At 39.4% G+C, this 15857-nt stretch overlaps 1 protein-coding gene across 1 annotated transcript in view; it reads right to left on the bottom strand.

The window, feature by feature from the left end:
• Positions 1-15857, bottom strand: part of LOC107097896 (integrin alpha-5-like) — an 82195-nt gene that overhangs the window by 50454 nt on the left and 15884 nt on the right. The window contains exons 2-9 of the mRNA XM_015395235.1: positions 13542-13666; positions 6611-6711; positions 3476-3599; positions 3308-3369; positions 1546-1591; positions 1307-1432; positions 321-365; positions 136-179 (exon numbers count right to left, since the gene is read on the bottom strand). Coding sequence (XP_015250721.1) covers positions 136-179; positions 321-365; positions 1307-1432; positions 1546-1591; positions 3308-3369; positions 3476-3599; positions 6611-6711; positions 13542-13666 — 673 coding nt within the window. The remainder of the gene's footprint in view (positions 1-135; positions 180-320; positions 366-1306; positions 1433-1545; positions 1592-3307; positions 3370-3475; positions 3600-6610; positions 6712-13541; positions 13667-15857) is intronic.

The raw sequence follows: 15857 nt of genomic DNA, 5'->3' as shown, positions 1-15857 counted from the left end.
CGAGCGGGTACAGGGTTGTGCATGTGCATTTTTTATTTTTTTTTTAAGTGGAGAGGGCAGGTCTTTTAAAAAATTTAGGAAAATCCTTCCCAATAACTTTAACTGTTACATCAAAAACATGTGGAACTTCCTTACTAAACCATGCAGCATTAGTCCTTTAGGAACTCCTGTGATGAAATCTGCAAACAGAAAGGCATTAATTCATGCTCCTGCTTCATGAAAGACTTAATAATCCTTTACCATAGCAATATAAACATGTGTGTTGTCATCTGTGCTCAGTCAAGCGCTCTGGCTCTCTGTACTGTAAATATGACCCTCACCTTCCTCTTCGTCACCACTGAACTCGCCACTGGTCACAGAATAACCTGCAGGAGAGGTGGAGAGCAAAGGCAGACAGAAGACAAAGGAAGGAGTTGGAGACGCATTAATGAGACAGTGGCTTTAGGCAAAACTTTGCATCCATTTAAGCACCAATTGCTGATGATTTTAATTGTTTAAGAAAGGACCATAATTACAGCCAGCAGTACTGGATCACTTTCCATTCATTAAACATTCTAAGCTTGTTACAACGATGGAACATAAGTTGCACTGGGAAAATGATCTAGAAATAATTAAACATTTCTTAGATTAAGTGTATTTACCCTTATTTTAAGTAGGAAAATGAAATAGTTTGCCAAACGAATGAGTTTTTTTACTCTTAAAATAAGATAATTACATAATATGCACTTAAAATAAGGCAGTGCAATTGTATATCCTTATTTTAAATGTAAATTGTCTTGTTCCATTGGCAAAATGTCACTTTTACTTCCTCAATCCAAGAACAAATGCACTTATTTTAAGAAAAAATCACTGATCTAGATTTGGATTTTTCCAGTGATGGGATTTTGAACTTCTGACCTCAAACCATCAACATTGTTCATTAGAAGAGTTTATCCAGCAGTGTTACTCATCAGGGTGGAGGACATCTGAGTGGAAGCCTGCCCACTAGATTGTGACATAAATGATCACCGGGGATGTCAGGAGTTATACTGATTGGAGAACTAGAGGAAAGGTCCCGCTGCGTGTGAAATTGTGAAATTCATTTTGAGGCAGATTTTGTGTTCACAAAGTTGAGTATTTGTCAGGGCGGTGCATTCTTAGTGGAAGGACTGCATCCTCTCGGGGTCAGGGATGTACTTAAAGCACAGTAAAATGTTGGATTTAGAGCTAAAGGTCAGAAGGACATTTGAAGATTTCCTCATGCCTGACTAAATGCAGATAATCACCCAAACCTTTTGTTGATGTCTAGTTTGACTCAAATATTTACCAAGATAACTGTCATCATAGCTCCCCTGGACCTGCTGGGTCTGAATCTGCCCGGCGACCGACAGCAGGAAGTAGGAGGGATAATACGCCTTAACAATCTCCTCTGTGGTAGCTGAGATCAGCTGACCTGTAGGAGGTTAAAGGACATTTGCCTTTTTTTAGGTTTAGGTACTGATTGATTTTCCTCTCTAAAGGGGAAACAAAGGGCTTCCAAGCTGCTTCTCACTCCACTCAGCTTACCTTGCCAGTAAAAGCTACCAGGCCCTCCAAGAACAACCCGTCCATCCTGTAACAAACAGTAGCAGAGCAGAAGAATCATTGCATCTCTAGTTTCCTCCAATGTGTTTCTACAAACTTTCTCCACTGCCTTGTAAAAGATTCTGAAAGCATTTTTCAACGTCATCTTTGTTACAAACTTTTTTATTGGGATTTTATGTGATGGAGCAACATATAGTGTTTTCTGCCCCTTCTACCGAACTACTTTCTACCGAACGTCTATTGGCGTCCGCTGGCATCCTTTTTCCACCTGGATCCCTGGTGTTTTTGGCCCTCATGACCCTCCGTTTTCGCACAAACTGGCAATCACTTCCTCACCGCCTCGGCCGTATCTAGACCCACAGCCAGTTCCTGATTGTCCCTGTTGCGTTGTGGCGTGGAATAACACAGCGCAGACCACGCTTCAAAGTTCATACCTGTGACAAGCTAATTGCAACATACTGCTGCGGGAGTATAACCAGCCCTTTAGTGGTCAACCCCTTTTACTCTGCTTCCAAAAATTAAAATAAAAACTATAATTATTATAGGCCTACTTGCAATTTTTATTTGTGGCCTTTTTCTGGATGTTTGCTAAAGAACATTCTGGAATAAAAAAGAATAAAGGAACTCCAAGGAAAAGTTTGAAGTTTTGGGTTTTCAAGCGGCAGAGACATTGTGAATTGTGCCAGTGTTCTGTCAGACCAGCATACCCATAGTCAAAACCTGTTTATCCTTTAGTTTATCACTTTAGTTTTGTATGAAAAATAGACTTTTAACTACCTCAATAGGCATGTATCCATTTAGTCATGTACAAAAAAACTATTTAATTAATTACTTTTTGGTGTTTTTTTTTAACCCTATGCCGATATCACCTTAAATAGTTTTTTTTTGTACATGACTAAAGGGATACATGCCTGTTGAGGTAGTTTAAAGTCTATGTTTCATACAAAACTAAAGGAATAAATGCAAATCTGAGGTCTTGCGCATGCGTATAGACTGTAGGTATGCTGATCTGACAGAACACAGGACTCAGACTTATTTTCACTTCTCTCCCACTGTACCACAAATTGCAAACATTGTTTCTCTTTTGACTGGGTCAAAACATGACAGTAATACGTTTAAAGAAACGTAAATACAAAAATGCCTTTGCAAAAAGAAAACTTGCGTAATCGGAAACCTGAAGTGCAACGGTTGGAACAGCCGCTTCCCTACGACTTTAAGGTAGCAAAGGTCTAGAGAAAGCTCTTTACTTTTAGTCATCATGAGATATTTCTTGTGTGTTACCAGAGAAACTTTTTTATAGAATCAATTGGGATTGAACCACCTGATATTCATTTGCACTGAAAAGGGGTATGATTGCTTTCTACTGTAATTACTGAGAGATTTTATCTGTTGTCTTGGCTTTCCATTCCTTTTTGCACCTCCCTTTCTTCACCTCCCTTTCTTTACTCTGTGCCATTTCACTTTATTACACATAACTTAATTTCTGGACATCTATGGTTTGATTTCTTTGTATGTGTGGATTGCATGGATTATTGCCGACATCTGGTGAAAATGTCATGTCAATAGCACCTCTAGAAATATAGCAATTTATTTCTTGCACCTCTAACTAGTTGTGCTCATAACAGATCCCAATAAAGCTATGTAATACCTTTCCAAGCCAATCTACATCTTGAAGGCATTACCTTAAAAACACAGCAGAGACCCTGTGATGTAAGGTGAATAGTCCAGCATAGAATTTCCTTACCTTGGTAAAATCAGCGCTGAATCCACCCTGACAATAGCCCTGTCCAGCAGGGCCATGTCTTTCTGCAGAGAGGAACACATAAACACAGCACCCAATGTTAGTTTTGCAATAAAGCAGGTAAACCTGGGAGTGTCTGTAAATAGCAGTGACATCCATCCAGCAGCTCACCTGTTCTGCATGGGGCGTACTCCACAAAGGTTCTGAGACCATCAACAGAGAGGTAGCAGGTTCCTGTAATGTCAGAAAAAGGTGTTTCATGTTCTGTCCTCCAGTAATACCTGGGAGCACAAGCCTGGAGATGACAAGAGGGGAGGAAGACGATGAGGTTTTTCCTTTAATGAAACCCAATATGGGAAAGTAAAAAAATAAAGCTGGGCATTGCTAACAGGCAGATAAAAATAGGTTACACTTCAGGTAAAAAAAAAAAAAAAATTAACAGCTCCCCAGAACTTGAATTACTCAGCCAGTGTCGACGGTTGAATTTAACGTTTTATTTTATTTGAAGAACCTCATCATAGTCAACACAGTTACATCAGTCACCATGAAAACTATAACTTATACAAATATTAGAATACAAAACATAAACTTAGAATACACTGGGGAACACTAAGTGTTGATTTTTTGGTGAGAAAAACATCTTAACACTTAAACTCATTCATTGGTACAACAGCAGAATTCGAATTCATGGGCTGCGTCCTCCGAAGGCCAGATTCGTAGGACGATTAAGTCATAGCACCGCGCCGAGGTCTGGTCGGATTCCAAGACTCCTAGAAATGCGTCCTTCTTTTCGCCCATTTTGAAGGAGGGGTCTGTTGTATCCTACGTAGCCTTGGATATCCCAGGATTCATTGAAAGTCCAAGCAAGGCGGCTCCTCCGTGATCAGAGGTAACGGGTACTTGGCGACGAACAGTGGTGAATAATGGAAGTTCAGTTCAATATAATACAAATGTGTAAAACAATCTGCAACATTCTTAGGTGAAATAACTTGTATTATATCATCCAGCTACCATGCATGTGGGCATTGTCAGTTTAACTATAGCTCTGGTGAATTTCAATGGTGAAGTCCTCTGGAAATCTTCAATAATTGTTGTTGATTGCAGATGTGTCTAGTAGTTCCCATTGATTTTGCTTGTAAAGCGGGGAGAATGGCGCTAGGCTTACCGCACCGTGACGTCACTGCTGGAAGATGGCAGGAGGGAGGGGTTACTATATTTGGGCAAAAATGGCCACTCCTGGACACAGTGATTGCGATGAAAATTATTGTTTTTATTTTCTTACTGATTAACGCTAAATTCATTAAATCACAGCGAACTTATTCTTTTTATGTATAAATAATGATCTATTGATCATTCCTTGCTGATCGGACTTCTCCTTTAAGGGTAAGTTATTCAATGGTGTAAAGCACATATTCGGGCGGGGTTTTTAAGCATACCTTAAGGTCTTAGCAGATTTTTCCGTAGCTAAACCATTTTTAAAAAATGAATTGGGACTAGGCTTGTCATTAAAAATGAATGACCTAGATTAACAACCATTGAAAGGGCAGAAAATTGTTGTTAAATAAAGTGACAGGTGAAAGCAGGAAGTCCCTGGATGCTAGAATACCTGACTGAGTTGTTGGAAAGGATGTGGCTTTGGGAAGGAGACAATCAGAAGGACCTTTAAAGAACTCTAACAGGGTAATACTCGGTAGGTTGGTTTCAGAGTCGGAGCCCAAAAGGAAACGAGAAGTGGGAGGGACTAGATTCTTACAGAATCACGACATGCTCGTGAAGAAATGCCTTCCAAAGTCTTGAGTTTTAGGTTAAATAAAATCATTTCCTAATATCATTTCATGGGAATTTTCTCTTACAGTAGTTGGGAAAGTACACCCCAAAGATACAATATTCACAAAAAATAGTTTAGCTTCTTTGAGTTATTAAGCTGCTCCAGTAAAGTACAGAATGCTTGCTGCTCTACAGGTAGAGATAAGAAAATATAGAGCGTGAATCTTCTTTTCCATTATGGATACAGCGTCATTTCAGGCTGCTCCATTGGAAGACTGTCATCAGTTTATGTTAGTGCTCCCATGATGCTAACAAAATCAGCAGCATTTGTCAGGGCTCCATTTTTTATCTTTGCTTAATGAAGTTATAATTAGAAACACTCCAATAGGAGATCTTAGGAGGCTGTGCTCTTTCTAATTTAGTCAGGACTGATGGGGGAAACCACTGCAGCAGATCATTACAACAAAAGATCCTGCTCTAGAGCCTAAACCCCTGTAAATAGGTTTTGAGCTGAGATCAAGCAAGACAATTTTATTGCCAAATAAACAATTCAAATATAATTAAAAAAAGAACATGATAAAGCAGGTAGTAATCTGGTGAACTGGAAAGAGCCTTGAGATGACATGTGTTGTGAATTGGTGCTATAGAAGTAAACTGAAATGAATTTAATTTTATTTGAGCATAAATATATAAAAGATGATTGCTAAAAGAAATTTGTCAAAATGTGACTCCAATGCCGATCAGGCTTTAATAAATGAATAATTACTTTTAAAAGGTTATTTGAATGATCAGATAAGCACTTGATTTTAGGTTGATAGTATTATGTAACAAATGTAATTGGCTATTCAAAGAGAAAATTAGCCTAAATGAAAGAACATTTGTTTGATTTTAGCAACAGGCAAAAATTTGTTAAATAAAAATCATTGTGGTTTTTCAATTTCATCCATGAATTGTGAAAAGATGACCCAACTGAGAAATATCTCTCTTGGACAAGTTTCCAAATATTTTTTTGACAGGCAAGACAATTTTATTGCCAAATAAACAATTCAAATAATTAAAAAAAGAACATGATAAAGCAGGTAGTAATCTGGTGAACTGTAAAGTGCCTTGAGCTGACATGTGTTGTGAATTGGCGCTATAGAAAAAACTGAAATGAATTGTCTATAATATCTATTTGCGTCATTTTCAAAAACCTGGAGGATAAAAGGGCGTCGCCACATTCTGACAAACTTAAAGTTTAGACGAGCAGGAGGTCAGAGAAAATTTAAAAAGTCATAAAAACACTGAATGAGTTGGTTCAAACAAGATTTTATGACATAGTGCTTTTTGGGATTTAAAAAAAAAACGCAATGTAATAATATGTTAGATAAAAACTTCTTTAGTGTCGAGTTTAGAGAATTTACGCAATATAAAAAACATAAAGTAACCACAAAAGGAAAAATCTCTTCTCTGGAATATATTCAATAAAGAAAAACTCAAATTAACTTTGATTATATGTTTCCAATCCAACAGTAACAACTGCTAGATAACTAGTCTTACCAGGATGCTGCTACCATGGGAACGCACAACAGCTCCAAACCACTGATGGGACTTGAACTCAACTTGAGTGTTCACATCATTTATGTAGAAATATCGGTCACCTGCAGAAACATGGAGAAATAAAGTTGGTCAGGTGTGCTGGTTACAATTTAGCCATCCATCCATTTTCTGTCACGCGGGGTGCTGGTTCCTACTGTATCTCCAGCTGTCTACGGGCGAGAGGCCCGTAGACCTGGACAGGTCACCAGTCCATCACAGGGCAACACAGAGAGAAACAGGACAAACAACCATTCACGCACACAATCACACCTAAGGAGAATTTAGAGAAGCCAATTAACCTAACAGTCATGTTTTTGGACTGTGGGAGGAATCCAGAGTAACCAGAGAGAACCCACGCATGCCCAGGGAGAACATACAAACTCCATGCAGAAAGACTCCAGGCCGGGAATCAAATCAATAACCTTCAAGGCAGCGATGCTACCAAATATGCCACTTATGAGCCTGTTATAACGTAACCCTAAACTCTAAGTTCAACTTTTCCTGCAGTAAAATCATTTTACTCTGTAAAATCTGTTCAAGATTCAGTTCATATTTGGACTTATTTAATTTCAAGTTGTATTAATCAGTAATTACTCTTCAGTAAATCACCAGCGGTGTAATTATTGTCAGCCCTGCTGACAACATCACAGTCATCGGGGCAGCACTGCTCTTTCTCATTCCCAAGGGAAGTAACAACTTTGGAGATCATAGAGAGGAGGACCTTCAGCTTTTCACTTGAAAAAACTTTCTAAATCCTCCAGGTCTGGTTCTACCTTCAAGGATTTAAGTCTAGGAAATTAAATGACCTGAGAGAACTCTTGATCTTGTTTCTATGTTCATCCTGCCATATGTTTTTTATAATCAATACCCTGCTGATGGTCCCAGTGATGAGCTATTTTCAATCAAATGGCAGAATCCGCTAGATTTGGGTCTAAACCCTCCCAGAATTTCTAAGAGTTTATAATGCAATGTACTCTGAGAAAAAACTTCCCCAGGGCTTTTAGATCCTCCACCTTAGAGATCATTTTCCCACTTATCCAACCTGTCTGGGGCCGTTTCTCAATATGTGTACTTGTGTCTTCTCGTGTAGTTGTGAAATGTCATCAGCCTCGGCCCTAGTACTGTTCCAATTCCAGAGATGGGATGTGGAGTCAACAATTCATCTCCATGTCATGTATTTAATCCCCCGAACCCATTAACCAGGTGAGTCCAATCTGCACAGGTTGATTCACGGTAAAGATTGGACTCACCTGCTTCAGTGGCTGGGTAGAACAAATACATGACATGGAGATGACTTGTTGACTCCACATTTCCCATCTCTGTCCAATTCACAAGAACAGAAGACAGAAAACGTACAAAGTCCCTGCATGTTGTTCTCACCCCTCCCTCTTTACCCAGCATGCATCAGAGCAGACTTGTCCGTTCTTGAGATTGACCCTTTCCCAGCATGCACTGTGGCAGCAGCAGCTTTCAATAGAGGGCTAACAGAGCTATTAAGTTAAAAGTTCTCTTTCTGTTGCCGTTGTTCTATAAAAGTACATTTTAAGATCAGTTTAGGCCAGAACATTATACTTTTAAATGTCACTATTTACCAATTTATTGCGTAGTTTATATAACAAAATTCCCAATTGGAGAGGACCGTAGCTACAGCGTGCTGAATTAATGTTAATGTGTATTTAAAGACATTTCCATTAGTGGAAAAAATTGCAGGGGGGAATATAAAAAAGTCTAATCAACCAAAACTTTCATAACACCCATGCAGTGACCCCCCTAGGGGTCGCGGACCCCCTGTTGAAGACCTCCGCAGTAAGAGTCCGGGAGGAATCACACTCTGATTAAGCTTAGCTACGATGATGGATAAGGGGATGGAGGTGGGTTGAATCGGTGTCATCTTAGTCAAAGCCAGACATCATATCGCAACCACTGCCTGCGCTTGGGTTACAGACTGAGTTGTGGACTTGGAGACCTTTTAAGATGAACTCTGAATGCTAATTGGGCTTTCGTGGAGGTGTGGTTAAAAGCTGATTGGCTATTTTCCGGAGGCGGATGAGGGTAAGTAATCAGTTTCTTCATTTCAACTTCCGCCTAGGCTTTATATCGCAGTTTAAACCAGCGGTACTTTCAACGCAGAGACCTGGGAATAAGGCACCTTCCCATGGAGATGGATGGGAAAACACCCTCTAAAAACCTCCTTTTTAATTTAGTAGCATCCTAATAAACTGAGGTGATATTTGAGTTCAACAAACCTACATTCGCAGTTAAAAATATCTTAAAAGTTTATTTGGGGATCCTAGAAAGCACAGTATTTAAATTTTTATTCACTATTTTTTTCCTTCATCATCCGCCAATGCTATCAGAATTTGATAAATTCTTTCTGCCTACACTAAATCATGGGCAGCGAAGGATAGTCCAGATTTGGAGGAGTCTTTGGAGGATCTGTGTATTGCGATGGCCTTATGCGCAGCAGGGATGAGACTAAAAACACTGAAAAGAAAAATAGAAATTCAGAGACAATTTAGCTTCATTTATTTCTGAGGTACAAATGATTGCGCCACCAGTGTTTTCATATTAACTAGGCGGTTTTGGCTCATTTTTATTTAATGTTTAACATGCACATAAAAAGGTAATTAAATGTAACATTTTCAGACTTTTTGTTCCTCTTTTAATTGCTAGCGAGATGTAGGCTGCTCTCTAGTTTAGTAACCATGTCATTGCTTTGTGTCAGTGTTCCCCATGTGTTGTTGACTTTTTACATGGATATTTTATGGCTCTTTTCCAGGGTTCTGCAGCTTTAATCTAGTTTCTGTGACATCAAACAGCTTAAAAAGCCTCTTGAAGAAACCATGTGGTTCATGCAACCCAAATGGTTGCTCTCCACTGTCAGGATCTGTTTTTAGAAGAGGCCCTGGCAGTAATGCAGGAACAATAATCCCTGGGAATACATGTAGGAAGGTCCCGGACAAAGATATGAAATTAAGCAACTTGATTAAAATTCCATCTCCCCCAAAACATTGCATCAAGAAAAACATTCTGCAGAAAGGACTTGCATCAGACCAAAGTGAGGGTTTCAGGAGATTGTGAAACTATAGCAGTTTCCTGGGTCATATAACGAAGCCTGAATTCAAAAAAGCAGCAGGAATCTCCAAGGGAGCAGAAATTCAAACCTTGTTAATGTCCAAACCTCCTTTAGAGTTGCACAGAAAGCCTGTGTTTGTAAACAGTTTTTGGGCGGATAATTATGTACGCTGGGTTTGCGCTTGTTCTGTGTAAACTGCATGCTTAGAAAAGATTACATCATCTGATCCTTAAACGCTGGTCCCCCTCGCTTCCTGTGTTGCTGATTCAGCGATTATTCTCCCAGCCTTTTCCTAACTTTGTAACTTTGAACTGTTTAAACACATGGGGGCAAGGAGGAAAAAAACTAACTTCTAAAATAACATAAATGTGTTGATAACCTCTATTACCATGTCCGGAGTTGGGTTGGGATTTAGGAATTATTAGGTGTCTGCCGTTGAAGGCTCTATGCCAGGGGTAACTAATTGAAAATCATTGGGGTCCGAATAAAGAAAATCAAAAACCAGTAAAGGTCCAGAGACATTTTTAATTATAATCTGTTACTTTAAACAGAATTTAACACTGAAATACTGAAAGGTTTTATGCATCCATGTTATACATTGAAGCTTTCAAGTCGCAGGGAAATCATATCTAAATGTGAAATCATTGTGGTTTAAACATGTATATAAATGTTTTGTTTATCAGATGATATTGTCCTAAAATTTAGAAAATTTTTATCAAAAAAAAAATCTGGGGCTTTGGGTCCCCCGGCGCTCACCGGGTCTTTGGCTCTTCACAACCACTATTGAGCATTTTTCCTTTGGATAAACCTTATATGCCCAAGTGCACTCTAGCAAACGACTACAGGTGCTTGGCTCCGGCTATTTAGAGATTCACTTCCATACAGAAAGCCCATATTCTTATCTTCATTTACCACATTATACATGTCCGATTAAATAATACTACTTATAATTCAGCGATAGTATCAAGGTGCTACTTTATTGTATCTCTTATACTATATCCGTTGGTTGTGCTGTTCTTTTTACATCCCTTTGCAGGTGCTGAAGCAGACTGAAGATGTTTTATCGTTATCTCCATTTTATCTTCTCTTTCTTTCATCTTTTCTCCTTTTTTTATTTTCCTTTCCTGTTCTACTTAAATTGCAGTGTCCATAAAATCTCTAATACTTCCTGCATGAATTATAATAAAGCTATATGCATAGATCAAGCGGAACACTATGGCGATAGCCGTACTGCTCCACTTGTGAAAGCAAAATCAGTTGGGCTCTTTTTGGCATCAAGACAATTATTCTTATTGCCACATCACCAGACAGGACACTGTAAAAAAATAATAACAAATAGGCCTTCGCAGCCCTTTGCTGCCCAGGCCTAATACATAATAATTACTGTATATATGCAATGGTTGAAACAATGGTCTTTGCAGAGTAGTGGTAAGCGTTACAGGTGTATAGTGGGGAGAATTGTTGGCCATGTCCTTGCCAAGTATTTTCTTGAGAAGAACACAGGAAAGTCCGGACCTGGTGAGAACGGGAGCACGCAGAATAAATCTGGGTCAATTGGAACAGAAGCGTACCTGTGACATCACCACATGCTCGACTCATCTGGAGCTGCATTTCACCTCCTGTTATTAATAGTCTCTAGATAATAATAAATCTTACTTTTTTCATTAAGTGGGGAAATGATAATGAACACAGTCAGATAAACACAAATTACATGAACATTTTGTCAAAAAATAAATAAAAAATCACCATGTTAAAATGAGGAAGGTATGTCCCCTAAAAAGCAGTTGCGCCTCGGGACTTCCCCACCGGTTCTTTTCCTGGGAGCAAGTTACTTACTACTCTTAACTCAAACTGGGTGAAACCACATAAAAAAGGACTATAAAAACAGGATTAAAAAAGTAACAGAGTTTATTCCAGATCAGGTTGTTACAGGACAGAGAAAATGCTTGGAGTTTGCACAGCTGTGGGCTCAAAAAATCATGTCCGGCAAAGTTTGAGCCCCAAACAAGGCCATCTTCTCCTTCTTATAGCTCATGAGTCTATGTGTTGCAGCAGGTGGATGCTTAGTTGTCTGTATCAGAAACTGACATGCCATCCATGCCCAAGGATTACAAATAGCTCTCCTCTATCAGTCCAGCTCCAAGATGTGCCCATATCCTGTGTATCTTTAAAAGACAAGAAAGCTGTCCTATTTAGATGACCTCCTTACACAAAGTGACATCCACAATGTGAAGGAAGGCCATCTACTCTCTCTATCTGGCTAACAAAGTAACAATGCACATGATGTATAAAAGAATAAACCTAACAACCATCAGAGCCAACGGTCCTTCACACAGCTATGCAGAGAGAGGGCTGCTGCAGACGGGCTAACTTTAGACCTGGCTGCAGTTAGCCTCAGAGCTCCACTGGTTGCCGCGGTCCTCTCAACTTCTGAACTTTTCTTTAAATTACTCATTTAAAATCATTACTAATCATTACTCATTAATTTGGTAAATGGGTCATACAGTGGTGCGTAAAAGTATAATGTTCTCGCCTCAAAGGATCTTAAAACGTACTTTTATTGAACAACAGAAAAGAGAACTTTTAACTTAATACTCTGAGCTTTGAGAGCGCTCCATTGAAAGGAGACGTAGGAGACTCATCCACGACCTCCGACACAAAACTCTCCTCCTCTTCCATGTTTCCGCTGTCCATAGCGTTCCTTGACAGCGTCGTTTCTAAGTCACCAATTTAGTGCTACTTGGTCCCAATGGAATTTCCTATTGGGAACACTCCGGAGGGCTTTACCACATTAACAGGAGAAAAGGCGCAAGTGAATTTAGACACTGCTGTCGGACAACATGCGGTAATTTTATAAATATTTTAAATCACAATAAGTAATGCACTCAACAGCTATGGCCTGTATGCAGGCTCACCACAGAAGACTCCATTGCTGAAGAAAGAACATGTTGAATCTCGTTTAAAGTAAGAAAATTTAGACAAGCCTGTGAAATACTGGGAGAATACAGTCTGCTCAGATGTGACAAAAATTGAACACTTTGGATGCCATAATACACATCATGTTTGGAAATCAAAAGGCACTGCCCATCCCCCAAAATACACCATACCAACAGGAAAGTTTGGAGGTGGGATGATCATGGCGTGAGGCTGTTTTTCAGCATGTGGTTCTGGCAAACTTCAAATAATTGAAAGAAAGATTAATGGAAAAATCTACAGAGACATTGTTTATAAAAAAATCTGCTGCCATCTACTGTACCAGGATGATAAAGATGAAACATGGGCGGACAAAAAACAGGTCCATCCCTTAATAATAAAAAAATATAGCTCGTTGTTGGCCTACAAAACCTGGTACTGGTCCATGCCTCTGAAAAGGGAGTTGTTTGGGTCGTTGTTGGCCTGGCTGAATAGGTGAGATATTTTGGTCTCCTGCATGGCAATGGGGATTGTGACGATAGCGGGAAGGAATCAGCTCCGTTGCTGCGATGTAGGTTTTCGAGAGCTGAAACCTGAGTCCACCCTATCTGTTTAAGGTTCTTCCTTCCTTCACACCCCTTTCAAACCACCTGTCTTCTTTGTCCAAAATGTGAACATTCTGGTCCTCAAACGCGTGTCCTTTCTCCTTGAGGTGTAGTTGGACAGCAGAATCTTGTACGGAGACAGAGAGGAATGCTCTGATCTTCATATTGGAGAAACCAAACAACCTCTCCAAAGATGCATGGCTCAAACCAGGCGAGCTACCTCCAGGGCTACAGAGTCTGAGCTAAACACACATCTATTAGTTATTGGGCAAATAAATCATGAATAAAATCCTCATACCTTGCTGGTCAAAGCTGACTGCGCGGCAGTTATTCTGGCTCCAGGAGCACTGGTACACCGCTCCTCCTTCTGTAATGTTCAGCTGGCTGGTGTTGGCTTTAGGAGCTCCAATCAGGATACTGATACTAGACAGGAGAGAAGTAAAGAGTGTTGGCAAATATAGAAACAAACACTACATTCAAACAACAAAGTGTAACTTTTTGACCTCTAGGGGCGCTAGACCTGCAGAGCAAAAAAGAAGCAAATGTTCCTTTTTTTCATCAAGGTATTGAAGGAACTGGTAACAGCTAAGCAAAAAGTAGAATTAAGTGTTGGAACGAGAGAGGTGAGAGTGAATGCGCCACCTACTGGCTGGGAGAAGTTAAACTAGCTATTCTCTTACCACATTTTGCTGCATTCACTATTGCAAACAACCCAGATTGGAGTTTGCATTGTAAAATAGTTCAGGCTAAGTCAGATTGGATGTAGCTCAGGGGTCTTCAACGTACACTGTTAGATTAGACTGGGACATTCTAACATTTGATACGAACAACTCCACAGTAGCTCTGGTTGTATGTTTAGAGTTGTCGTCCTTTGAGAGCCTTTGCCCTCCACCCATGTCTTAAAGCAAACTGTAACCTTTAGCCACCAGGGGGAGCTTGACCTGCCACCTCCAGGTTTAGTCCCTTTGAAGGCTCCTGGTAACACTGCAATGTTCTAATACTAAGCAGTCTCCCTCTGTGCTTTGAAATCTGATAGCAGACCACTCTGGACAAGCAGATTGAGAAGTCGAGAAGTACGTGAAATCCTGCTTTGTTCATCCAAAACATCCAGTTTTGTTTCATTAATTAGGTAAAGAGGTGGAAAGTCATTAAGAACTACTAAAATGTATAAAATCCAAGGCATCTTACAATCACTCAACCAAGAGAGTGAAGGTCATCAGGTACAGACAATAGTTCATGGATATATAGGACAACCAGAACTTGACATTTTGGGTTCAGATGAAAGAATACCGACTGTGATTAACTAATACCACAGCAGCTGGATGTCTGAGCTGGCCGATCATGTTTTTCAAACTGCTTTCACTTCCTTCACATATCCATCAGTCACAATGTGGTAGCCCTGTGCTACTGTAGGCATTTCAGCTTCTTGCACATCCAAGCATCACTGATCTAGAAGGACCAAAGTCAATTTAAATTAAACCATGTATTTTATGCACTTCAAACTGTAGATTAACTGTTTTCTGTTAGTCATATATTTACAATAAAAGACAAGTACAGAACGGTGGTCTTAAACTAAAATTAAAAATAATGACATCACAGGCTTCTGGTTATATGGGCTTGTAATGTTTTATGAGCAATTTCCAAGTGTTACATCTGTGTAGAGGTTTAGTCTCTGCCACATTTACTACCTTGTTACAGCTTTAATTTTAACATGTAGTGAAATTACAAAGTCTTAAAGCCTTAACTTGTAACAAAGTGCTGACACAAACAGCCACATTTAAACCAGCATAACACCATTAGCTGATTGAAATGAACATTTAGTAATCCCTAAACTATTTAATCTAGGTCGTGCAGTGGAGGCATTTTATTATATATTCTTAAAGAACACATATAAAACCTCCTGGTGAAAATTAAATTAAAGAGCAGTAGTTGAATGAATGGATTTCAAATCTCCATGTAATTGGATTGTTTATTAATTAGAATGCATATGTTTCCATTAACACCTTCAGAAGCCCTTAGGCAATATTCAGACAGCAGCCTGAAGTGACCCCAATACCATTTTTTCACTCATATGCGATCTGTATCTGATCTTTTCATGACAATCTGAACAACACAGATTTGATATTCCAAAACCCTAACCCTTTCTCAATTAAAAATGTCAGGAATAGTTCGCATATGATACAACTATCATTGGTCTGGTCCAGGACGGTACCAGACATGCATAATGTCAGCTTCATCCACATAAAACTCTTTCCTCCATTTCTTTATGGGCTTTGCTTTGTGCGATGGTGCACAGACTTATTGGAAAATTTTCTATTTTTGAAATGTTCCCTCAATGTTGGAAGCATGGGATTGTCCACTATCTCTGGATGCTAAAGGATTCAACGTTCCTGTCATTGGAACTAAGTGGCCAAGCCCAGCTCCTGAAAAAGAAGCCCATAGCATGATCCATCCCCTACCAAACCTTGCCACAAAACACTCAGACAAGTACAGTCAAACACTTGTGGCCATGGAATTAATTAGGACGCCTGCTCTCAATCAGTGTCCGATGTTTAATACAAAAAAGGAGTTGTGTGAATATGTTAATATAATTTTTTTTCAACCATCTAAACTA

Source organism: Cyprinodon variegatus, unplaced genomic scaffold (genome assembly GCF_000732505.1).
Source record: "Cyprinodon variegatus isolate N-32 unplaced genomic scaffold, C_variegatus-1.0 Scaffold731, whole genome shotgun sequence".
NCBI lineage: Eukaryota > Metazoa > Chordata > Actinopteri > Cyprinodontiformes > Cyprinodontidae > Cyprinodon > Cyprinodon variegatus.
Note: the sequence above shows the minus strand (reverse complement) of the source record. Positions and strands in the feature narration are given on the sequence as shown.